Raw genomic sequence first — 26,755 nt, 5'->3', positions numbered from 1 at the left:
TTCAGAATGCTGAAGTACAGAGGGATCTGGTTGTTCTCATACTAGAATCATTAAAATCTAGCGTGCATGTACAGCATTAATTAGGAAAGCAAACGGAATGTTGGTCTTTATTGCAAGGGGATGGAGTATAAAAGTAGGCAAGTCTTGCTACAACCATATAGGGCATTGGTGAGACCGCACCTAGAGTACTGCGTACAGTTTTGGTCTGCTTATTTAAGAAGGGATAGATTTGCATTGGACGCTGTTCCAAGAAGTTTCACTAGACTAATTTCTGGGATGAAGGGGTGGTCATATGAGGAAAGGTTGAGCAGGTTGTGCCTATACTCATTGGAGTTTAGAAGAAGGAGTGGGAAATCTATTAAAACACATAAGATTTTGAGGGCGATTGGCAGGATAAATGCTGAGAGGATGTTTCCCCTCGTGGCGGAATTTAGAACTGGTGGACACAGCTTCAAAATAAGGGGTCTCCCATTTAAGACAGAGATGAGGAGGAATTGCTTCTCTCAGACGGTCATTAATCTTTGGAATTCTCTACCCCAGTATGCAGTGGAGGCTGGGTCATTGATTACATTCAAGGCTGAGTTTGACAGATATTTGATTTACAAGTGAATACAGGGTTAGGGGGCAGGCAGGGAGTCTGGACCACAATCGGATCAGCCATGATCTTATTGAATGGTAAGGCAGGTTCAAAGAGCCAAATGGCATATTTATACTCTTATTTCGTACGTTCTTATGCTCACCAAATGTACTTTGTACATGTTTATGTTCATAAAATCTGGAACTTCAAGCGTACAACAGCTGCAACATGAAGAGGTAACAGGAAGGAATTTGATATACATTTAATTTACTAGCACACAATGTTACCATTGGATTTATTATATAATGCAAATAAGAAAGACAAGTCTATCACCACATTCAATCATGTTATTGTTGTTTCAAACCGGGACATTAACACTCGAATATCAGTGATACACGGAAACTAGGTTACAGCTGGATGGATGATTACGACCTAACCAAAGTCAAGGGCTGGTAAAGACCAATTGCCCACGGAAGCTCTTCACCCCAATACCACTACTCTCCCATTCAAGAATCCCGACACATTTACAATGCACCAAGCAGTTTAGATTCTTTAGACCCTTTTGAAGAATTATTGCAACTTCTGGGTAAAAGCAAACACTTTAAAATACCTGTTTTAAGGGAACTATTTTTTCCTTCTATAGTGATGTTTTATCCTCGGCTACAATTTGCTGGATTTACTGTACAGTTCTGCATTCACTTATCTACAACATTTTAAGTAACATTGTTCAGCTGAATGCACAATTGAAGATTAAATCCAGGAAGTAGTACGACTGGAGAAAACAAGTAAAATAGTTCTGTTCTCCAGTACTACTTTCTGGATTTACTTTAAATTCTGCATTCGTCTTATCCGTACTGTGTAATGTTTTATAGAGCGCGGTAAGTTCATAAATCAACAAGTCTTTCGACTTGTGAAGTAAGCCTTGACCTCCTCCATCAGTGGCCCTCTTGGCTCAGCAGTACCACTCTCCTCTCTGAGTCATAAGGTTAGTGCTTTGAAGACTTGAGCTAATAATCTAGGCACACATGTCGATGCAGCGCTGTCAGAGGTACCGTCTCTGGGAGGAGGCATTAAATCAAATTCCCGTCTGGCCTTTCATGGTAAAAGAACCCATGGTACTATATGCAGATAAACAGCAAAGTTCTCCTCGTGTCCTGGACAATAGTTATCCCTGAACCAACAACACTGAAACAGTTATCCAATCATGCATTTTAATTGTTGTTTGTGGAAATATACTGTGTTGTTGTTGCCTCTCCCAATTGTCCTACCTGACAATGGTGACTACAGTTGAAAATTCCTTCAGTGACAATGAAGCGGTTTGGAAAGCGCTGGATCCGCAGAAATCGTAAAATAAATGTTGTTTCATTATCTGTTTCTCCATAGCTTATTCATTGCTCTTTGCTCATTTTGTTTCACCCCAATTCAATTCCAAAGGTCAAATTTCAATATAAAACAAATGGAGTCCAAATCCTGTATTGCACTACCGTCCAAATCCAATTTATACCCCAGAAAATTATATCCCGGTTTCTATTCATTTTCAAATCACTCGGTTATTGGTACTTGACCGATCACAGTGCTCTGATTTAGGATTTATCTGTCAATCGGGAAACAGTTGTAAATCCAACCCTTGCTGAATTCAAACACCATGGCCAGTAAATACTAAATACAACTACGAAGACGAATCAGTTCACTGGCCTTGGACGTTTGGGACCTGTTGGAGCAGAATTTGGGCGTCGTGTCAGTGAATTTCTACAATCTATTTCATTCCCAACTGCTTAAATAAGGCGAAGGGGACAATCATACAGAAGCGCCTTCTTCTAAATCGATGTTAGTTATTAAATGTCGACAGTTATTAAACTGGTAATCTCCACCTTTCCTTCCGAATAGTTATTATTACTTTGTCATGTTGTTAGGATTATAGACCTGCCGTTAGATATGCACACATATACAACGGGTTCCGCACGGGACACCAATATCACGTGGTTTTCGGTTCCATGTAAATAACGTCCACTCTTTTTTCTCAATCCGTAGCTGAGCATACTCCGTGCTCTTATCCTTATCATTAGGCTTTGATGTTTTCTTTGACCCTGCCATAGATACAGCAGCGTAAGTCAGCTTATTATCAGGTGTCCTTTGCTTGGTCTGTGAAATCAATATTTGGGAATATAATTAGTTCGGTATGTTTATTGTAATATAAATAGCTATAAGTTAAATAGAAAAAAAAAGCTTGCATTTATATAGGGACTTTTGCGACCTCAATACATCCCAAGCATTTCAGCAGCCAAAGAAATACTTTTTGAAGTGTGATAACTGTTGTAGAGCAGGAAACAGGGCAGCCGATTTGCTCCCAGCAAGCTCCCACAAACAGCAATATGTTAATGAGAAGATAATCTGTTTTAGTGATGTTGATAGAAGGATAAATATTGACTAGGACACTGGGGATAACTCTCCTGTTCCTCTTCAAATAGTGTCACGGCATTCATCTTAGAAAGAAAACGAGGCCTCAGTCCAATGTGTCATTTGAAAGATGGCACCCCCAACAGAGCAGATTTCCCTCAGTACTGCACTGGAGTGACAACCTACATTTTGTGCTCAGTGGGGGCGGCACAGTGGCGCAGTGGTTAGCACCGCAGCCTCACAGCTCCAGGGACCCGGGTTCGGTTCCTGATACTGCCTGTGTGGAGTTTGCAAGTTCTCCCTGTGTCTGCGTGGGTTTTCTCCGGGTGCTCTGGTTTCCTCCCACAAGCCAAAAGACTTGCAGGTTGATAGGTAAATTGGCCATTATAAATTGTCACTAGTATAGGTAGGTGGTAGAGAAATACAGGAACAGGTGGGGATGTTTGGTAGGAATATGGGATTAGTGTAGGATTAGTATAAATGGGTGGTTGATGGTCGGCACAGACTCGATGGGCCGAAGGGCCTGTTTCAGTGCTGTATCTCTAAAAAAAACTCTCTAGGATGCGACTATGAACCCACAACCTTGTGAGTCAGATGCCAGAGTTCTACTAACTGAGCTACAGCTGACATAACTAACATTGCTAAAGCCTTGCAGAATTACCGGTAAGTACACTACAATTAAGGTATTTCTTACATTACACCGTTTTACCTGTTAATTACTGTCATTTCGCGTCTCTTTGATCGGCTACTCACCCCTACCTGGGCATGCGCTGTCCTTTCTTGATGCTTTGGTCTTGGAGTTTTCAAGGGATTCATTATCTCGAGTTCAGCATAAGGCGCCATCACATCGGCTGTGCCCTGCATGGACTGAAGGACAAACATATATATCTTGTTATGTTCGGTTGGGCTCTCCGTGTGTAGAAGGACGCGAGCAGGGACGGAAACTGCAACTCCATAGTCCATCCGTTAAATGAATGGATGCGATATCAGTCACTGTTGCCCTGTGTCTGCCTGCGCCATCAGTGCCCACCAGGCGGAATGAGTCTTATTTACAAAAATAAGCAGTTTGTGGGACAGTGAAAAGAGGGTCTGGTCTTTACCGACTCGGCTTTAAGCATCGCCAGCCCTGAGCGCAGAATGGAAACTCCGGGGAAGGCGCTGCTGGCAACAGGACCCGATGCCTTTTCCCTCCATTGAAATGAATGTAAAGAAAATTCCTTGGGGAGTGTGATTCTACCAACCAGATATATGTTTGTGTGCTCCCCACATGCATTTGTTGTTTAACGCCAAGCGGTATTTTGCGAAAATCTGTCTTCAAAACTCGACAGAGCTACAACCCGTCTCCTGATCTCACTTGGCTTCGTGATTACGAGAATCCCCGGAGAAATGGGGGAAATGGCTGAAAACGCTCTTTAGGCCGGTTCTCTGAGAGTTCCGTGAATATTCCATTAAGTTATGGAAACCCCGTGCTATTTCCAGGTCAAGAAAATTAACAAAAATGAGGGATCAAAGTTCATCCCTGCAGTCTATTGACAGGAGTTACTGCTTGAAATAACCGGCAGCTGTCAAGGTTTATATACTGGAAGCTACACATTTGTGTCAGCAGAAATAGTAAAAACCATTTAGATCATGTTATGAAATTGAGCGGAATTGGAAAATCTGTGTTGCAATTATAGAATGGATGGAATTGAATTAGCACAGGGTGACAGAGGGGAGTCTGGGACAACTGTAGTCAGGTCACTTTCAATGTTCAAACAAGTAAATAGAGAATAGAATTCTGCAAACAATTATTAGAATGTGGAACACAAGAGATTATTTGAAGCTCGGCAGTCACCTTCTGGACTACACTTAGAATCCTACGTTCAGTGTTTATTCATTCAGAATGTCATAACATTTACATCTATTTCTATATAATACGTATCTAATTATATAAGTATTCATATTTTTCCATCTATATCTATATCCATCTCTCGTTCTTTCACTGCAGGGACTTTGACGACTTAAATGTGGAGAAGAATTAGGACTCGGGATACAAATGGAAAACAAATGTCGAACATACATCAGGGAAAGCAGTTACTGAAAGAGTCAGCTTTGGTGATGTGTTGGGGTTTTTGTTCGCTTCCCAAGGTCGGTAATTTCATGCAGCAGACGGTATATATCGGAAAACCTCGAGTTAATGCCAATACATTTCTGTCCATTGATTTCAATTTATGGGAAATGGCGGACAATAACGCACAATTTTCCGATAAGCTTCTCAGTGTGTGCTCGGCCTCGCAGCCTGTGCAGCAAAGAAACAAATTCCGCCCAAGGAGTGTAGGCAAAGATTGTTGGGGTTGTTCCAAATTCAGTTGAATAGTATGATAGAAGAACCAGGCACCTGAAAGGAATGCCAATTTCTTGTCACCTGTCTCCTCGTGTTTTTTTTTCACATTGCAATAAATGCATCCAGAGTTCCGCTTCCGTGGTCTGGGCACACGCGTGAACAATAAATAGCAAAACTTGTATGTTCAGCTCGTGGTATTCTGCAGGATTTTACATTTATGCTGGAGCTGTGGTCATCGCTGGCAAGGCCAACACTTATTGCTTATCCCTAGCTGCCCTTAGTAGTTGATGGTGGGATTGTCAGGAGACTTCAGATAAAAGTTAAGAGTCAACCACGTTAATGTGGACAGGAGTCACGGACAGAGCGGACCGGTTAAGGGTGCCAGATGGCGTTCTCTGACAGACATTAATAAACCAGCTCGGGTTTTAGGAGAAACACGACAAATTCATGGTCACTTTGGCTGTTACCATATTTTGTTTATAGATTTTTGAAAACTGAATTGAAAATATCAAACAACTATGGCGGGAGTTGAACTCTTATGTACTGGATTTAGTCCAGAGTTAGCTAATGGTCTTTGGACAGTCATTGAATCATAGAATCATTTACGGCACAGAAGGAGGCCATTCGGTCTATCGAGTCCATGCTGGCCCTTCACGGAGCTATGCAGTCAGTCCCACTCCCCGGCTCGACCCCCATAGCCCTGCAAGTCCATTTCCTTCAAGTGGTCATCCAACGTCCTCTTGAAGTCATTGATCATCTCTACTTAGACCACCCTTGTGGGCAGCGAGTTCCAAGTCATTACCACCGGCTACTTACTAAAAAGTTGCTTCCTCATATTCCTCCTACATCTCTTGCCCAATACTTTCAATCAGTGTCCCCTAGTCCTTGTACCATTTTCTCATGGGAACATAATATAAAAGCAAAATATTGCAGATGCTGGAAATCTGAAATAAAAACAAGAAATGCTGGAAATACTCAGCAGGCCTGGCAACATCTGTAGCGAGAGAAGCAGAGTTAATGTTTCAGGTGAATGACTCTTCATCAGTTTTTTTCCTTGTCTAAAATATCTAAGCCTGTCATAATCCTGTACATCTCTATTAAATCTGCCCTCACTCTCTGTTCTAAGGGGAACAAACCCAGGTTTTCCAACCTAGCCTTGCAACTAAAATCCCCCATCCCTGGCACCATTCTGGTAAATCTCTGCACTGTTTGAAGGACCCTCACATCCTTCCTGAAGCTCACCTTGTCTTGCTCCTCTCCCTTTTCCCTGCAGCCTTGCACTTTTTTTCGCTTCAGATAATTATCCAGTGCTCTTTTGAAAGCCTCGACTGAAGCGGCATCCATCATACCCTCAGTCAGTATATTCCAAATCCTACTTGCTGTCACTGTTGCTTTTTTGCCCATCACCTTAAATCAGTGTCCTCTGGCTCTGGATTATTCAGCCAACAGATACTGTTTCTCCCTATCTACTCTGTCCAGAGGCCTTATGATTTTGAACTTCTCTTTCATATTTCCTCTTAATCTTCTCTTCCCCAAGGAGAACAGACTCAGCTTCGCTAACCTATCCACATAATTGAAGGTCCTCATCCTTGGAACCATTCTCGTGATTGTTTCTGTATTCTCTCTAATGCCTTCACATCCTTCCAGAAGTGTAGTGCCCAGAACTAGACACAATATTCAAGTTGAGGCCAAACAGGGGTGTTTTATACAGGTTTATCACAACTTCCTTGTTTTGCACTCTGTGCCCCTATTTATGAAGCCCAGGATCCATATGCTTTATTAACCAATTTCTCAACCTGCCCTACAACCTTCAATGATTTGTGCACATGTAACCCCCAGGTTCATCTGAGCCTGCACCCCCTTGAGTATTGTAACATTTAATTTATAATTGCCTCTCCTCGTTCTTCCTACCAAAATGAATCACTTCATACTTTTCTGCATCAAATTTTATATGCCACTTGTCCACACAAAACACCAGCTTGGCTAGGTCCTCTTGAAGTTTATCACTATCCTCCTCACAGTTCACAATGCTTCCAAGTTTTGTGTCATCTGCAAATTTTGAAATTGTGCCTTGTACAACCAAGTCTAGGTCATTAATATGTATCAAGAAATGCAGAGGTCCCAACTCCTGGGGGAATCCCACTATATGCCTTCTTCCAATCCAAAAAACAACCGTTCACAACTATTCTCTGCTTTCTGTCACTCAGTGAATCTCGTATCCTTGTTGCCACTGTCCCATTTATTTCATCGGCTCTAACTTTGTTGACAAGCCTGTTACGTCGCACTTGATCAAAGCCCTTTTGAAAGTCCATGTACAGCACATCAGTTGCATTACCCTCATCAACCCTCTCTGTTGCCTCATCAAAAAACTCAAGGCAAGTTAGTTGTACACGATTTGTTTTTAACAAATCCATGCTGGCTTTACTTGCTTAATCTACATTTGCCCAAGTGTTTCTTAATTTTGCACTGAATTATCGTTTCTGAAAGATTTCCCACCACTGAGGTTAAACTGACTGGCCTGTAGTTAATGGGCTTGTCCTTACACACATTTTTGAACAATAGTGTACCATTTCCAATTCTCTGTCACCACACCTGTATCTCAGGAGGATTGGAAGATTATGGCCAGTGCATCTGCAATTTTCACTCTTACTTCTCTAAATATCCTTAGATGCATCTCATCCAGTCCTGGTGACGTATCAACTTAAAGTACTGCCAGTCTATCTAATACCTCCTCTTTGTCAATTTTAGCCCCTCCAGTGTCTCAACAACCTCCTCTTTCACCATGACTTTGGGAGCAACTTCTTCCTTGGTAAAGACAGATGCAAACTACTCATTTAGTACCTCAGCGATGCTCTCTGCCTCCGTGTATAAATTCCCTTTAAGAGAAGCGGCCCCACTCGTCCTTTTACCACCCTTTTACTAGTTATCTGCTACATAGAACTGTCTGTTGCATAAGCGCTGAATTCAGCATGAATCTGTGCAGCAGGGAATTAAACGTAATCAATTATTGAATTTAATAGAGTACAACTCCGTTATGAATTTATTTACATTTGAAATACATTAGTACGAATTATGAAAACCTACCTGCTGTTTAGGAGAGTTGGATCTTTCACCATCGTTCCGCACTCCTGTTGACGAGTGAAGTTTAAGACGTTACATTTAATATATACTCGGCTTAGAAAGACACTTCCGGTAGATTCAACGTAAACTATGACAGGACCTAGATACCACATTTGTTGTTCAGAATTGCTTGGTTTATGATCACTTTTGACAATAGAAGCAAGATTGTTCAGATGCCAGTTAGGTAGCGCGAGTCTGATTGAAATGTCGCACTGGCACGACCCAAAATTTTACGTTCATTGCCCGAATGGCGGAAGGAGATTTTTCAACAAAGCAGCCATTGAGTCCGAGGGCTAAATTTCATGGAGCCGGTTGGGGTCCCGACGCCAGGCCTAAAAGGAGAGCGGAACCTCGCCTCAGCCCTTTGGAGACCACCCCCCCCCCCGCCCTCTGTCTCTATTTAAGGACACTCAGGCAATTAACTGCCTGGGCCGTGGCTCCCGTCCCTTTCAGGATCGGGATCCACCCCCAAGATCTATCAGCCAATCAGAGGGCCGGCAGCTCAGTAGTGCTGGCATCACCACTAGGAGCAGTGACCACTGCTGGTACGACAAGCGGCTGATTGCTGGAGACCAAGGCCCCAGTCAGAGTGGTAGGGTCTCCAGGGCTAGTCCGGCAGGTACTGGCGAGGGGAAGAGAAGGGGGTGTGTGTGTGGGGGGGGGGGGGGGGGGGCGGGTGGAGAGGGGAGAGGGCTGTTCATGGATGGGTGACCTTTCCCACTGGGGACGCTCTGTGAGCTACAGATTGCCCACAGAGGAGGGTCCCCCAAAGACTGCAGGGAGGTCATCTTGTTTTACTGGGATCTTCCCATTTTGTGGCACCCCCCCCCCCCCCCCAACCTCTGGTAGAATACCAGTGGCGTTGGGAAATGGCCTTTAATTGGCTGTTAATTGGCTGTTAATTGGGCACTTACTGGCTTCAATTGGCCTTTGGTTGGGAAGGCCTTTCCTGCCCCAAAAAATCGCATGGCGATGGGAAGGTGAGGGGCAGTCCACCCACAGCCTTCCGTCGATATTTAATGGCCCCCGCCTCCATTCCAGTCATTAGCAAACCCATACAATTCCACCACGAATCTCCGTCAGTCACTGGAGACCTTGGAATATTCCACTCTATTTCAGAAATTTGAATCTACCCCTACAATGGTACCCTGGCGTGCCTGTGTAGAGTCTCATTTATTTTCAATCCCAGGAAAACATCTGTGTTCAGCAATCACCTTTGTTCCTGTGGGACAGGCTAACTATTGTCTCTTTGAAATTTGTGTTAACGTTAGTAAAAAAAAACCTGAATTATTTTTTACCGTTGTTTTTCTTTGAGACACATGGCTTCACAATGACGAGGCTGAGCACCAATAATACGAACACACCCCCTGCAGATGCAGAAATCAGCAAGTAACGGGTGACATCACCACCTACAAGATGTAAATTAAACATATAAATCGAAACTGTATGCTGTTCAATTCAATAAGACAATTCCCTGAAAATAGATAATTCGAATGTTTTTCAGTCAGTTGTTGCGATTGACATCAACCATGGTAGCATGGTTGGTAGCACTCTTGCCGCTGAGTTGTAAGGTTCTGGGTTCAAGTTCTACTTTAGGGCTTGAGCACCAAAATTAAGGCTGACAGTCCAATGTAGTACTGAGGGAGCGCTGCACTGCTGCACTTTTGGAGGTGCTGTCCTACAGATGTGATGTTAAAAATCCCTTCTCAAGTGGATGTAAAAAAGCCCATGGTACTATTTCAAAGAAGAGCAGGGGAGTTATCCTTGGTGTGCTCGCCAATATTTATCCCTCAATCGACATCATTAAACAAATTATCTGTTCATTATCAAATTGCTGTTTATGGGAGCTTGTGTGCAAATTGGCTATCGCGTTTTTTTTACATTACAACGGCGACTATACATCATAAATACTTCATTGGCAGGAAAACACTTTGAGATGTCCAGTGGTCGTGCAAAACGTGAAATAAATGCAAATGTTTATTTAATATTTTTGTATTAAGGTACAATTTTATGGAACAAAAGAATGTTGAGCTATGACATATTGGATTTAATGCACCGAGGTACCTTGGGTATGCAATTTGCTAAGTGATAGGTGGCAGAGAGTAGATTTTTGACAGGAGAGAAATATGCAGTGGGATTCCCTCAGGGATCAGTATCAGGGCTAATACTTTACCTGATATGCATAAATTACCGGGACGTGATATAGGGAGTACAATTTCAAGAATGTTAATGATGGAAAATTAGTAACGTAGTAAATGGTGAGAAGGGTAGTAGCAGACTTTAGGAGAAAATACAGTGAGGAAATGGGCAGACGAATGGTAAGTGCAATTCAATGTGGATAAGTCTGAAGTGTGCACTTTGGGTGAAACAATATGGAGAGGTAGTATAATGGAAATAGTGACATTTTGAGGGGCATACTAAATCAGGAGAAGCTCGGGGTGCATATCTACACATCTTTGAAGGTGGCAGAGCAAGTTAATACGTCGGTCAAGGAACCTTGTGCGGTAATTAGTTTTCTGAATAGAGGCATTGGATGCAAAAACATGGAAGCCATGCTAAAGTTTACACATCTCCAGTTAGTTCTCAGTTAGATTATTGTGCACAATGCTGGGCACCGCATTTTAAAAGAATGTCAAGGTCTTGCAGAGAATACAGACGAGATTTACTGGCTGTAACAAGGAGGAGAGCCTTCAGCCACGTGGAGATATTGGCGAAGCTAGGAATGCTCTCATTAGAACACAGAAAATTAAGGGGATACCTAAGAGAAATATTCAAAATTATGAAGGGTTTTAATGAATCAAGTAGGAAGAAACATTCCTCTGAAGAAATGGGTCGATAGCCGAAAGTCATAGGTTTAAAACTATTGGCAAAAGGACGAGACGGTTTTTGAGGGGAATTCTTTTCTCACGGGGGTGTTGAGATGCAGAATACACGAGCTGAAAGATTGTTGGAAGCAATTTATACAGGAATTTTCAAAAGGCAATTGGACATGTTACTTGAAGGGGTTTAATCTGCAGAGTTATGGGGACTAAACTGGACAGCTCTTTCAAAGAGGCCGCACAGGCACGCCAGGCCAAATGACCTCTTTCGATAATGTACAATTCTCCGATTTTATCTGAAATCTCACCTGTGCTGTGATAGATGACAACGTAAATGGCCATGGCTGAAATTTGGAGGCTACTGTGAGAGACCAGGCAGATATAAACAGTTCCGGGCGGGACAAACTGCGTCTCTTGCAAGCGGCTGGAGGCTTCATATAGTCCGTCGGTGTTGGGTTCAACAACGTTACTTATCCCAGTTGTAGTTTTGTTGCCATCCTTATACCAAGTGAAGCTGATACTCTCTGGATAAAAGGGAGATGTCACGCACGCAACAGTTAGAGAAACAGATGAATCCTCAGGTTGCTGATATTTAATTTTCACTGGAGTTGGCGGAACTAAAAGAAAATGGAGGAAAATAACGTAATAGGACATCAATCAAGGTTCACGGACGTTTTGTTTCAGCCCATTTCTAACTACACGTTGGAGGAGGTCGCGGTCGTGGCGGTGGGCGGAGGGGGGTCGGGGCTGGGGGGTGGCGGGAGGGGATGTGGGGGTAGAGGGTGAGTCTTTGTGACACTGCATTGATGTTCACTTTGCGCTGTCAGTAGTTGCATCGCAAACAGATTTTCACAAGTTTTTAGATTAGATTAGAGATACAGCACTGTTTTTACTCACTCCACCATTGGTTACCGTGCCTTCAACTGCCTGGGCTCCAACTCTGAAATTCCATCCCTAAACCTTTCCACATCGTTCCTCACTTTCTTCCGTTCAGCCATTCCTTAAAACTTACCTCTTTTGATCAAGCTTTTGGTCATTTGCTCCAATATTGCCTTATATTTATTTATTTAGAGATACAGCACTGAATCAGGCCCTTCGGCCCACCGAGTCTGTGCCGAACATCAACCACCCATTTATACCAATCCTACACGAATCCCATATTCCTACCAAACATCCCCACCTGTCCCTATATTTCCCTACCACCTACCTATACTAGTGACAATTTATAATGGCCAATTTACCTATCAACCTGCAAGTCTTTTGGCTTGTGGGAGGAAACCGGAGCACCCGGAGAAAACCCACGCAGACACAGGGAGAACTTGCAAACTCCACACAGGCAGTACCCGGAATCGAACCCGGATCCCTGGAGCTGTGAGGCTGCGGTGCGAACCACTGCGCCACTGTGCCGCCCCTATTTCGGCGGTAATTGCAATGTTACCGCCGGGCAAGAAAAAACGGATGATACCGAGTGGGTCGCCCGTTTCACAGCTCTTCCAATTTTCTATTCGAATGGGAAAGAAAATTGAGCGGGATGTAATTTGCGTTGCTCCCCTGTTTCGCGGTACCGCTGCGAACTCTGTTGAACATAAGAACTGATGAGAAAATATAATTTATCAAACTAGAGGGACACTGGCGCCAAGGTCCAGGATGATACCTTATTTACAGGTGAAAATCATGAAGAAAAATGGGATGGGAGGCTCAAGCTACAGAATGTAAAATTTAACTGTCAGTAATATGCCCTTTCAAAGATCCTGACATATAGATTATTAAATTAGAGCTACGGAAATCTGAATCCAGATAGAAACAGTCAGTCTCGCGTAACGGAGGCAAAATAAATCTCAAATAGGGCAATATCTGTGCTCAGAGCGGCAGATCCGCGCTTGTATCTAACACTGTCGAGATATACACCTCCGTAAATGATACTGCAATTTTAATTCAATAGTTTGCGGCATACCGTTTCCTGTATATTTTGGGAATCAAACAAATAAGTGATAATCCTTGTTTTGATCAATATTGCTGAAATATTGTGATTCATATCAGAAAATAACTGCAGCCGTCACAGGTGCAATTTGAATGTATGCATGCTAAAACAATGGATGTGAATCCTTCGAAGCACAGTCAATAAATGTTCCGAATTGTGAAATATTACAGTTACAGGGATCTCATTCGTTGTTTTTATACTTACCCGTTACAACTAAATTGGATCCCGTTCCGTTTCCAACGATTTTGCCTCGATGAGTGACAGTACAATAGTATACTCCTGCGTCTTGTACACTCACATTGATTATCCAAAGAACGGCTTTGAATCCAGTCTTAACGCTAATTAATTTTCTGTCATCCTGTCCTGTGTTTAGATATTGATTATCACCCTCCTTCCACCAGTAGACATTCACAGGTGGGCCGTCTTGAAACATGGGAAGCGTGCAGCGAAAGGAAACATTTCTTCCCAGGTTTATGCTCCTACTCTCAGGGTACTGATTCACTTTGACTGAAGTTTCGCCGCAAGCTATCGGAAAATATGATAATGAAATTGTATTACAGAAGGAAAAGCGCGAGAATAAGGGAATCAGGAAATATGTACAAAGGAAAATGAAACATTTTATATCAACGGAAAGTTAAATAACTACCATATTTAATGAGAAAGTAAGGTATCGCGGGAACTGTTACCTGTGAAAATGATCCCCAAAACAGAGAGGCACTGAAGTACAACACTCGCGAACATTCTGAATCACTTGATCACTCGGACCGACAGATCATGAACTGGCTGATGGTTTGTAAGAACGCCGAAGGGTCGGAGTATGGCAAACACCTCAAAGAAGCGTAACATCCTGTGTATGGGTTCAGAAAATGTTTCTGTTGTCCCTTTGCTAAAACAGTTGTATATCCGCCAGAAACGAATATATTGCAAGCTCACAATATTTTTATTCTTTCATGGGATGTGGGCATTGCTGGGAAGGCCAGCATTTGTTACCCATCTCTAATTACCCTTGAGAAGGTGGTGGTGCCATCTTCTTGAACCGCTGCTGTCCATCTGGTATGGGTACACCCACAGTTCTGTTAGGGAGGGAATTCAAGGTTTTGATCCAGCAATAGTGAAGGAAGGATATAGTTCAAAGTCAGGATGGTGTGTGGTTTGGAGAGGAACCTGCAGCTGGTGGTGTTCCCATGCAACTGCTTCCCTTGTCTTTCTAAGTGGAAGAGGTCACTGGTTTGGAAGGTGCTGTGGAAGGAGCCTTGGTGTGTTGCTGCAGTACATCTTGTCTTTGTTACATACTGCTGCCACTGTGCGTCAGTGCTGAAGGGAGTGAATGTTTCAGGTGGTAGGTGGGATGCTGATCGAGTAGACTAATTTTTCCTGGATGGTGTGGAACTTCTTGAGTGTTGTTGGATCCGCACACATCCAGACAAGTGGACAGTATTCCATCACACTTGGGCCTTGAAGATGGTGGACAGGCTTTGGGGAGTCAGGAGGTGAGTTATGCAAGAGAGAATTCCCAGTCTCTGACCTGCTCGGGTAGCCATAGTATTTATATGGCTGGTCAAGTTCAATGTCTGGCCAAAGGTAACACCCCAGGAGATGTTGATATTGGATGATTCAGTGATGATAATGCCGTTGAAGGTGAAGGGCAGATGGTTAAATTCTCTCTTGTTGGAGATGATCATGGCCTGTCACTATTGTGATGTGAATGTTACTTGCCACTTGCTTCAGTATCTGAGGAACAAAGAACAAAAAACAAAGAACAGTACAGCACAGGAACAGGCCATTCGGCCCTCCAAGCCTGCGCCGATCTTGATACCGGCCTAAACTAACACCTTCTGCACCTCCGGGGCCCATATCCCTCCAATCCCTTCCTATTCATATATTTGTCAAGATGTCTCTTAAACGTCGCTATCGTATCTGCTTCCACCACCTCCCCTGGCAGCAAGTTCCAGGCACTCACCACCCTCTGTGTAAAAAACTTGCCTTGCACATCCCCTCTACACTTTGCCCCTCACATCTTAAACCTATGTCCCCCTAGTAACTGACTCTTCCACCCTGGGAAAAAGCTTCTGACTATCCACTCTGTCCATGCCGCTCATAACTTTGTGAACCTCTATCATGTCGCCCCTCCACCTCCGTCGTTCCAGTGAAAACAATCCGAGTTTTTCCAACCTCTCCTCATAGCTAATGCCCTCCAGACCAGGCAACATCCTGGTAAACTTCCTCTGTACTCTCTCCAAAGCCTCCACGTCCTTCTGGTAGTGTGGCGAACAGAATTGCACGCAATATTCGAAGTGTGGCCTAACTAAGTTTCTGGACAGCTGCAACATGACTTGCCAATTTTTATACTCTATGCTACGACTGATGAAGGCAAACATGCCATATGCCTTCTTGACTACCTTATCCACCTGCATTGCCACTGTCAGTGACCTGTGAACCTGTACGCCCAGATCTCTCTGCCTGTCAATACTCCTAAGGGTTCTGCCATTTACTGTATACCTCCCACCTGCATTAGACCTTCCAAAATGCATTATCTCACATTTGTCCGGATTAAACTCCATCTGCCATTTCTCTGTCCAAGTCTCCAACCAATCTATATCCTGCTGTATCCTCTGACAATCCTCATCATTATCCGCAACTCCACCAACCTTTGTGTCATCCGCAAACTTACTAATCAGACCAGCTACAATTTCCTCCAAATCATTTATATATACTACAAACAGCAAAGGTCCCAGCACTGATCCCTGCGGAACACCACGAGTCACATCCCTCCATTCAGAAAAACACCCATCCACTGCTACCCTCTGTCTTCTGTGACTGAGCCAGTTCTGTATCCATCTTTCCAGCTCACCTCTGATCCCGTGTGACTTCACCTTTTGCACCAGTCTGCCATGCGGGACCTTGTCAAAGGCTTTACTAAAGTCCATATAGACAACATCCACCGCACTTCCCTCATCAATCATCTTCGTCACTTCCTCAAAAAACTCAATCAAATTAGTAAGACACGACCTCCCCTTCACAAAACCATGCTGTGTCTCGCTAATAAGTTCGTTTGTTTCCAAATGGGAGTAAATCCTGTCCCGAAGAATCCTCTCTAATCGTTTCCCTACCACTGACGTAAGGCTCACCGGCCTATAATTTCCTGGATTATCCTTACCACCCTTCTTAAACAAAGGAATAACATTGGCTATTCTCCAGTCCTCTGGGACCTCACCTGTAGCCAATGAGGATGCAAAGATTTCGGTCAAGGCCCCAGCAATTCCTTCCCTCGCCTCCCTCAGTATTCTAGGGTAGATCCCATCACGTACTGGGGATTTATCTACCTTAATGCTTTGCAAGACACCCAACACCTCCTCCGTTTTGATAATGAGATGACTGAGACTATCTGCACTCCCTTCCCTAGGCTCATCATCCTCCAAGTTCTCCTCCTTGTTGAATACTGATGCAAAGTAAATGCATCGTGAATGGTGCTGAACAGTGAATATCTCCACTTCTGACCTTATGATTGAAGGAAGGTCATTGACGAAGGAGCTGAAGATAGTTGGGCCTAGGACACTACCCTGAGAAACTCCTGCAGTGATCTCCTGGAGCTGAGATAATTGGCCTGCAATTACCACAGCCATCTTCCTTTTTGCCAGGTATGACTCCAACCAGTTCAGAGGTTTCCCCTTGATTCCCATTGACTTCAATTTTGCAAGGGATTCATGATGCCATACTCAGTCAAATACTGCCTTAATGTCAAAGGCAATCACTTTCACCTCCATTCTTGAGGTCCAGTCTTTTGACCATGTTTGGACCAAGGCTATAATGAGGTCAGGAGCCTGGTAGCCCTGGTGGAACCCAAGCTGAGCGCCTGAAAGTAGGTTATTGCTGTGTAAGTGCTGTTTGATAGCACTATCAATGACACCTCTCATGACATTGCTGATGATCGAGAAGAGGTTCGTGGAGCCATAATGACTGTATTGGATTTGTCCTGCTTTTTGTGAATCAGACATACCTGGGCAATTTTCCACATTGTCGGTAGATGCCACTTTTGTCGCTGTACTGGAAAATGTTGGCTACGGGCGTGGTTAGTTCTAGAGCACAAGTCATCAGTACTATTGCCGGGATGTTGTCAGGACCCGAAGTCTTTGCAGCATCCGCACCTTCAGCTGTTTCTTGATATCATGTAGAGTATCTGTGATCCTGGGGACCTCAGCAGAAGGCCGAGATGTATCATCGACTTGGCACTTCTGGCTGAATGTGGTTGCAAATAATTCGGCCTTGTCTTTTGCACTGATGTTCTAAGCTCCCCCATCATTGAGGTGGAGCCTCATCCTCCTGTTAGTTGTTTAAGTGTCCATTGAATACCATTCAAAGTGGCTGCGGCAGGACTGCAGATCTTTGACTTGATTGACTGGTAGTGGAATTGCTTAGCCCTGTCTATTGTATGCTGCTTTGCTGTTTGACATGCAAGTAGTCCTGTGTTGTAGCTTCACCAGGTTGACACCTCATTTTTAGGTATGCCTGGTTTTGCTCCCGGCATGCCCTTCTACACTCATCATTGACTTGATGGTAATGGTAGAATGAGGGATATACAGGGCCATGAGGTTACAGATTGTGGTTGAATACAATTCTGCTGCTGATGATGGTCCACAGCGCCTCATGGATGCCCAGTTTGGAGCTGCTAGATCTGTTCTGAATCTATCCCATTTAGCATGGTTCTCGTGCCACACAACACAATAGAAGATATCCTCGGTGTGGAGACAGGACTTCGTCTTCACAAGAACAGTGTGGTGGTTGTAGACCCAGCAAAAATTGGAGACCCAGCAAAAACTGTAGACTCAGTAAAAACACATAAGAACTTAGTTGAGACAAAGGGGATAGTAATAAATAATTACATAGTATGTTGAAACATAGGGGGTTGGGTAGAAAGCGGAAAAAAGACATAGATGTCCAATGAATTGTAGACAGTACAGGAAAACATGTTCAAACAAGAAGTGCTGACCTAATGAAACCAGACAGTGCCCTTGCACGTGCCAGATAAAGTAGTCGCCATGGACATGAAATAAGATTAGACTTATGATTAGACAATCGGGAAGTGTGGACATTGAGAAGTGCTGACCAGGCTCTCACTGAACCAAAGAAGGAAATATCATTGTACCAGATCCCTATGAGTAAGTAAGAGGGGAGAGTCTTAGAGACGAGATTTTACTCCTGATTGAAACTGGGGACGGTGCGAGAATCCTGGGAAGAACACTGGAGAAGTTTCCCCTGAGTCAGGGACTCAGAGAGCAGGAGAGCAGCGCAAGACCGACACTGATCGCCTCATGCCTTGACGGTTAGTATACCATGCAAGTAGTTAGAGCTTGTACTTGATTGATTCTTGATACTGTGTAAATATTGAGAGCTCGTACTTGATGACTTAGTGTGTCAATAAAACATTGATATACCTTTCACCAATCAGCTTCCAGGAATTCTTCAACAGCAAGTGCAGATTATGCACAACATAATTGGTGACGCAGATGGAACTCCATTGTAGTGCTATTTAAAGTTATTCTGAGTAGCCTTGCTGGGTTTGAACTAATTTATAGACTAAATTGTGAGTTCGGTGGATCGGATTGGTGAACGGTTGAGTAATTGTGTAGACAAAACAGGACAACAGTTGAGTAATTATGGCCCTGGCTAGGCCATAGTGGGAATTGGAACTTTGGAAATATTTGCAGAGCAAGTTTGAGTTAAACAGTACACGGGCCAAGGGCCCATTGGGGTACAGCATTGGGAGGATGCGCATACCCACCAAGCCAAATGGTTGCCTAGGTTAGTGCAAGCCACTGCTATAGCGTTTTGTATGAAGGAACTGGATGAAAAGGAAAGGGAGAATGAATAGTTGAAGCAGGAGTTTCAGAGGTTAGAAAAATGAAAGAATGAGTGTTATGATAGGGCCCTGAAGGCAGAAGCAGTTAATGCAGCACAGGTGGCGCATTTAAGCCAATTCCAGTCTCAGGCCGAAAAGGCTGAGCACAGTCATAAGAAGGCTGAGAGGGAATCGGAGAGGGTGAAGGGACAGCTCAGAAGAGCAGGACAGAAATGCTCTGACTTACAGACCACAATGAAGTTCTGCACCGCTCACAGATGGAGCGGCTGTACCAGTCAGCGGATCATACCAAATGCAGGGGATACGCAAACTGCAGTCTCAACTCTTTAGTGCAAAGGGGCATAATATGCGCATTTGCAGATAGGGAGGATGATGACAATGACGACATTATTTGGGCCGACTAGGCAGACCAGGCCAGTAAGTACCATGACGATGAAAATGGCTCATGGGATGATTCACCTCTTGCTCCACCCGGACACCCAATTGAGCCATCAGACCCTACCCTGGCCCTACCTGTGGCGCCATTGATAACTAATCGAACAGGGGGGCCCGGGTGAGCAGATGATAACATATAACACTCCATATACTATCACTTAATTGGCAGAAATGCAGAAGGAGATCCCTAAGTACAACGAAACAGGGGACTGGCACATTACTTTTGTGACAATAACCTATTTACAGGCTCTGCACGGATTGGATCATAGAGAAGAGGTTAAATTATTGGGAATGTGTTTAGATCCCAGACTCTTCTCTGCATTACTTCAGACACAGCAAAGGGGTGAGGGAACACCGGATGCAATGAAGGCGTCAATATTGACAGCACCAGGGAGCAATAAAGAGGATCTCACGGAAGACTTGCAAAAGTGCCAGCAAGGGCCGAATGAGCATCTGGTGGCGTTTGCGAACCGTTTATGGAATTATTTCATTGGAGTTTATGGGCCTGAATTGGAAAGGGGAAATCTTTGGGAGAACACATTCAAATGGGTACGCATTTTCATAGCTCATTCTAATGAGAGTAGCCAAAATACGCATGAATGTTATGATCTGGAAGACCAAACCCACACTGAACAGTGGGCTCTCCAATGTATGACCCGTGTATGGGAGAGAGGCCTGGGAAAACGGGAAAAAAGATAAAGACAAGGGAAAGGGTAAGATCAGTGACTTCCATCCGAGGGGTCCAGAAGCTGTATGAAAGAATGAGGGATCCGGGAGGGGTCGAGGTGGCATGGCTAGGATACCATCGCCACTCCCCTATGAAGAACAAGTGGGGCGAGGTAGAGCGATGACTAGAAACAACTCCCCTCTGCCCAAAATCGGCAGATGTTATAATTGTGGGAAGCAAGGACATTTCACCCATGATTGTAATGCATCCCGGCGACATACCAGGGAAGGGGATCTAGGCACACCATCCCTGTACCCTCCATTGCCTTTGGAAGGGACCAGGCGGCTGGTGGCTCAGCAGCCGGAGCACGAGGGTGGCCGATATCATCCCATGGCTCCTGTTGGTGAAATAAGGAGAAGGGATGGACAGAAGGAAGGGTCAACCAAATTGGTCACCTGGAATTCTGACCCAGATACCGACTGGGAAGATTGATTGTGTCAGGCCTCGGTGGAACGGGTTTGCAAAGGGAGGTGGGATCCATTTGGGCGACCAGTGGTGAAAAGTGAGGTGGGATGCTGCCTCACTATGTTTTTGTGGGATACCAGCAGCTTCCAGACAGTCCTGAACCAGTCTAACGGAACGGACCCCTCTTGGTATACCCAGAATAAAGTGATGCGAAGTGGCTTTACGGGCCATGTTCATACAGGCCTTGAGATGAAACCATTATTATTTAGACTTGACAACTATTGTTTTAACCATGCATGTATGATCGTCAGGTTGGGTCGATCGATGCAGAACATTTTGGGATCAGATGTAATGAGGAAACAAGGTTTGTCTTTCGATATGGTGAATTGTTGCATCTGGAAAATACCGAACGTGAAGGGTTTCTCTGGTATTATCCAAATGGGCCAATATACAGAGAGGATCTGTGAGATGGCACAATTGTGGTTAAAACCAGAGGATATGACTGCTGATGCAGCAGCGCAGCAATGTATTGAGCAGCACCGTTCAGTGTTTGCAACTCGCAAGCATGATGCGGATGCATGGCAGGGGAAGTCTTAGTTGAGGAACCAGATCATCGACCCCAGAAACAGTATGGCTTCCCCACACAGGCGGAGCTAGAGGTGAGGAAGGTCATAGGCAGTCTCCTACAACAGTGGGTGATAAGACCAGTGGCATCCACCAATAACTCTTCTATCTGGCCCGTCTGTAAACCAGATGGATCGTGGCGATTGACTATTGACTATCAAGAGTTAAATAAGCACCTTCTGTTGCTATGAGCCCCGAGACAATAAAGAGGCAGTTCCCACAATCTAAGTGGTTTACTGTGCTGGACATCAGCAATGGGTTCTGGTCCATACCGCTGGCACAAGAGTGTCAATATAAATTTGCATTAACGTTCCAGGGACAACAGTACACCTGGACGTGTCTCTGCCAGGGATTTCATAACAGTCCGTCAATATTTCACCAGTGGTTGGCAAAGGTATTAAGTCCTTTCTCCTGATCAGAATGTTTGATCCAATATGTGGATGACCTATTACATCAAACGGAGAGTTAGGCAGAGCACGTAGAGCTACTGGGGGAGCTCCTTCGACTCCTCCAGAAGGTCGGAGTGAAGATTAACCCTAAAAAGGCGCAGATACTGAAAGAAAAGGTGTTCGCTATTTGGGAATAGTAATAACACAGGGAAAACATGAGCTACAGCAAATGCGAAAACAGACAATCCTCCAACTCCCCCTATCACAAAGTAGGCGGCACAGTGGCGCAGTGGTCAGCACTGCAGCCCCACAGCTCCAACGACCCATGTTCAATTCTGGGTACTGCCTGTGTGGAGTTTGCAAGTTCTCCCTGTCAGCACGTGGGTTTTTGCTGGGTGCTCCGGTTTCCTCCCACAGCCAAAGACTTGCAGGTTGATAGGTAAATTGGCAATTATCAATTACCCCTAGTATAGGTAGGTGGTAGGGGAATATGGGATTAGTGTAGGACTAGTATAAATGGGACTCTTCAGATGACTAGAAAAGATTGGATGCCCACCACAGCTACTAAGTATCATCACCTCATTCCATGACAATATGAAAGGCACAATTCAGCATAGCGGTGCCTCATCAGACCCCTTTCCTATCCTGGGTGGTGTGAAACAGGGCTGTGTTCTCGCAGCTACACTGTTTGGGATCTTTTTTTTTAGAAGAACATTACAGCGCAGTACAGGCCCTTCGGCCCTCGATGTTGCGCCGACCTGTGAAACCATCTGACCTACACTATTCCATTTTCATCCATATGTCTATCCAATGACCACTTAAATGCCCTTAAAGTTGGCGAATCTACTACTGCTGCAGGCAGGGCGTTCCACGCCCTTACTACTCTCTGAGTAAAGAAACTACCTCTCACATCTGTCCTATATCTATCACCCCTCAACTTAAAGCTATGTCCCCTCGTGTTTGCCATCACCATCCGAGGAAAAAGACGCTCACTATCCACCCTATCTAAACCTTTGATTATCTTATATGTCTCTATTAAGTCACCTCTCCTCCTCCTTCTCTCCAACGAAAACAACCTCAAGTCCCTCAGCCTTTCCTCGTAAGACCTTCCCTCCATACCAGGCAACATCCTAGTAAATCTCCTCTGCACCCTTTCCATAGCTTCCACATCCTTCCTATAATGCGGTGACCAGAACTGCACGCAATACTCCAGGTGCGGTCTCACCAGAGTTTTGTACAGCTGCAGCATGACCTCGTGGCTCCGAAACTCGACCCCCCTACTAATAAAAGCTAACACACCATATGCCTTCTTAACAGCCCTATTAACCTGGTTAGCAACCTTCAGGGATTTATGCACCTGGACACCAAGATCTCTCTGTTCATCTACACTACCAAGAATCTTCCCATTAGCCCAGTACTCTGCATTCCTGTTACTCCTTCCAAAGTGAATCACCTCACACTTTTCCGCATTAAACTCCATTTGCCATCTCTCAGCCCAGCTCTGCAGCCTATCTATGTCCCTCTGTACCCTACAACATCCTTCGGCACTATCCACAACTCCACCGACCTTAGTGTCATCTGCAAATTTACTAACCCACCCTTCTACACCCCCTTCCAGGTCATTTATAAAAATGACAAACAGCAGTGGCCCCAAAACAGATCCTTGCGGTACACCACTAGTAACTAAACTCCAGGATGAACATTTGCCATCAACCACCACCCTCTGTCTTCTTTCAGCTAGCCAATTTCTGATCCAAAGCTCTAAATCACCTTCAACCCCATACTTCCGTATTTTCTGCAATAGCCTACTGTGGGGAACCTTATCAAACGCCTTACTGAAATCCATATACACCACATCCACTGCTTTACCCTCATCCACCTGTTTGGTCACCTTCTCGAAAAACTCAATAAGGTTTGTGAGGCACGACCTACCCGTCACATCTTCTTCTTCTGGCTGCTCTCACATGCGTTCACGTCTTCAGAAGAAGGAATTTTCCTCTGCACAAGATCAGGTGGCAGGTTGTTCAACCTTGCCCGTCTAAAAGCAAAGACCAAAGTACGGAAAGTCCTCATCAGAGAACTCCTCTTCGCTGATGATGCTGCATTAACATCTCACACTGAAGAGTGTCTGCAGAGACTCATCGACAGGATTGCGCCTGCCTGCAACGAATTTGGCCTAACCATCAGCCTCAAGAAAATGAACATCATGGGACAGGACGTCAGAAATGCCCCATCCATCAATATCGGCGACCACACTCTGGAAGTGGTTCAAGAGTTCACCTACCTAGGCTCAGCTATCACCAGTAACCTGTCTCTCGATGCAGAATTCAACAGGCGCATGGGAAAGGCTTCCACTGCTATGTCCAGACTGGCCAAGACAGTGTGGGAAAATGGCGCACTGACACAGAACACAAAAGTCCAAGTGTATCAAGCCTGTGTCCTCAGTACCTTGCTCTATGGCAGCGAGGCCTGGACAACGTATGTCAGCCAAGAGTGACGTCTCAATTCATTCCATCTTCGGTGCCTCCGGAGAATGCTTGGCATCAGGTGGCAGGACCGTATCTCCAACACAGAAGTCCTCGAGGCGGCCAACATCCCCAGCATATACACCCTACTAAGCCATTGGCGCTTGAGATGACTTGGCCATATGAGCCGCATGGAAGATGGCAAGATCCCCAAGGACACATTGTACAGCGAGCTCGTCGCTGGTACCAGACCCACCGGCTGTCCATGTCTCCGCTTTAAAGACGTCTGGAAACGCGACATGAAATCCTGTGACATTGATGTCAATTCGTGGGAGTCAGTTGCCAGTGATCGCCAGAGCTGGCGCGCAACCATAAAGGCGGGGCTAAAGCATGGCGAGTCGAAGAGACTTAGCAGCTGGCAGGAAAAAAGACAGAAGTGCAAGGAGAGAGCCAACTGTGTAACAGCCCCGACAACCAATTTTATCTGCAGTACCTGTGGAAGAATCTGTCACTCTAGAATTGGTCTTTATAGCCACTCTAGGCACTGCTTCGCAAACCACTGACCACCTCCAGGCACTTACCCATTGTCTCCCGAGACAAGCAGGCCAAAGAGAAAGTATAACTGGGTGGTTGATGGTCGGCACAGACTCGGTGGGCCGAAGGGCCGGTTTCAGTGTTGTATCTCTCAATAAAAAATAAAAGTTAAGGCTCTGAGATCATTTTTGGACCTCGTAGGGTAGTGCAGGGATCATATTGATGGATTTGCTTTAAAAGCAGCCCCTTTGTATGATTTCCTGAAGAAGAACTCTGAGTGGGACACCAGAGTGTACTTCAGCGGTTACAGAATTAAAACAGACACTGGCCACAGCTCCGGCGCTACAGGTGCCAGATCCATCCCTACCCTTAAGGTTGCTACCACAGATGCTACCTTATCAGCTGTATTGCCTCAGGAAAAACGTGGTCGATTTTGCCTAGTGGCGTACGCATCTCTCTTGTTAACATCGGTAGAATGGACCTTTACAGTATGTGAAAAAAGCACTTGCGGGCCGTCTTTTGGGTGATTCAAAATTTTACTTATATTGTCCGCCTCAGCCCCGTAACTATCCTGACTGAACACACGCCTATCCAGTTGTTACTGCATGGAGGACTGAAGGGCGGTGATGTTATTCAGAATGGTATTGCCCAGTGGACCTTGTTCTTGCAAGGTAAAGATATTTTGGTAAAAAGGGCAAGAACTACTACATGACTGGTGCACAATTTAATCTACCAGAGTGAGCCCCATGAGTGTCAGGTTTTGACAGCAAAGGCCCTCAAGGGACTTTTGTATCAAAATCATTGGGGGTGTACAAGGGAAGGAGCCAGCAATCAAACCAGCACTAAAATCCTTTGTTGATGGTTCCTCCACAGTGGAGGACGGGATCAGGCAAATAGGGTGTTGATTCTTCTTCTTCTTCTTCTTCTTCTTCTTTGGCCTCTTGTCTCGAAAGACAATGGGTAAGCGTCTGGAGGTGGTCAGTGGTATGTGGATCAGCGTCTGGAGTGGCTATAAAGGCCAATTCTAGAGTGACAGACTTTTCCACAGGTGCTGCAGATAAAATTGGTTGTGGGGGCTGTTACACAGTTTGCTCTCCCCTTGCGCTTCCATCTTTTTTCCTGCCAGCTGTTAAGTCTCTTCGACTTGCCACACTTTAGCCCCGCCTTTCTGGCTGCCCGACAGCTCTGGTGATCACTGGCAACTGACTCCCACGACTTGTGATCAATGTCACAGGACTTCATGTCACATTTGCAGAAATCGTCAAAGTGGAGACATGGACAGCCGGTGGGTCTGATACAAGTGACGAGCTCACTGTCCAATGTGTCCTTGGGGATCCTGCCATCTTCCATGCGGCTCACATGGCCAAGCCATCTCAAGTGCCTCTGGCTCAGCCGGGTGTATATGCTGGGGATATTGGCCATCTCGTGGACCTCTGTGTTGGAGATACGGTCCTGCCACCTGATACCAAGGATTCTCCGGAGGCAGCGAAGATGGAATGAATTGAGACGTCACTCTTGGCTGACATACGTTGTCCAGGCCTCACTGCCGTAGAGCAAGGTACTGAGGACACAGGCTTGATACACTCGGACTTTTGTGTTCCGTGTCCATGCGCCATTTTCCCACACTCTGTTGGCCAGTCTGGACAGAGCAGTGGAAGCCTTTCCCATGCGCTTGTTGAATTCTGCATCGAGAGACAGGTTACTGGTGATAGCTGAGCCTAGGTAGGTGAACTCTTGAACCACTTCCAGAGCGTGGTCGCTGATATTGATGGATGGAGCCTTTCTGACATCCTGTTGATTACATGTACAGGATCGTAGTGGAAAAACTATTAAAGTCATTGCCTTACTGTTACCAGTGAGTTTAAGTGCGCAGGGTGCAGAAATAGCTGCGGTTGCTTTTGTGGTGATACAATGACATATGTTTCTCCCACCGGTTTACATATATTCTGACATATGTACCTGTGTAACAGGTAAACTGAGTACTTGCCTCTGTGGGAAGGGAGAGGTTTTGTGTCAGTAGATGGAAAACCTTTGCTGTCTGCCCCATTATTGCAGAGAATAGTAACCGCAGCGAAGAAAGGGGAAGGTCAGAAGTGGGTTCA

General features: G+C 44.9%; 1 protein-coding gene across 2 annotated transcripts; it reads right to left on the bottom strand.

The window, feature by feature from the left end:
- Window positions 1-914: 914 nt before the first annotated feature.
- LOC137379122 (tyrosine-protein phosphatase non-receptor type substrate 1-like) lies at window positions 915-23,667 on the bottom strand. Of its 2 annotated transcripts, none has more exons than XM_068049835.1 (7): window positions 23,587-23,667; window positions 13,422-13,742; window positions 11,545-11,853; window positions 9,716-9,826; window positions 8,382-8,425; window positions 3,728-3,841; window positions 915-2,719 (listed from the first exon to the last, which is right to left on the bottom strand). In XM_068049835.1, the coding sequence occupies exons 2-7, from the start codon at window positions 13,648-13,650 to the stop codon at window positions 2,507-2,509; spliced, it is 1,020 nt and encodes a 339-aa protein (XP_067905936.1). In that variant the 5' UTR covers window positions 13,651-13,742; window positions 23,587-23,667; the 3' UTR covers window positions 915-2,506. The 2 variants fall into 2 exon arrangements, with proteins under 2 accessions (XP_067905936.1, XP_067905935.1); XM_068049834.1 differs by lacking the exon at window positions 23,587-23,667 and adding an exon at window positions 13,904-13,964.
- Between the last annotated feature and the right edge of the window lie 3,088 nt (window positions 23,668-26,755).

The sequence above is a fragment of the Heterodontus francisci genome, chromosome 17 (assembly GCF_036365525.1).
Source record: "Heterodontus francisci isolate sHetFra1 chromosome 17, sHetFra1.hap1, whole genome shotgun sequence".
In the NCBI taxonomy this organism is placed as follows: Eukaryota; Metazoa; Chordata; class Chondrichthyes; order Heterodontiformes; family Heterodontidae; genus Heterodontus; species Heterodontus francisci.
This window is presented reverse-complemented; position numbering and strand designations above follow the sequence as displayed.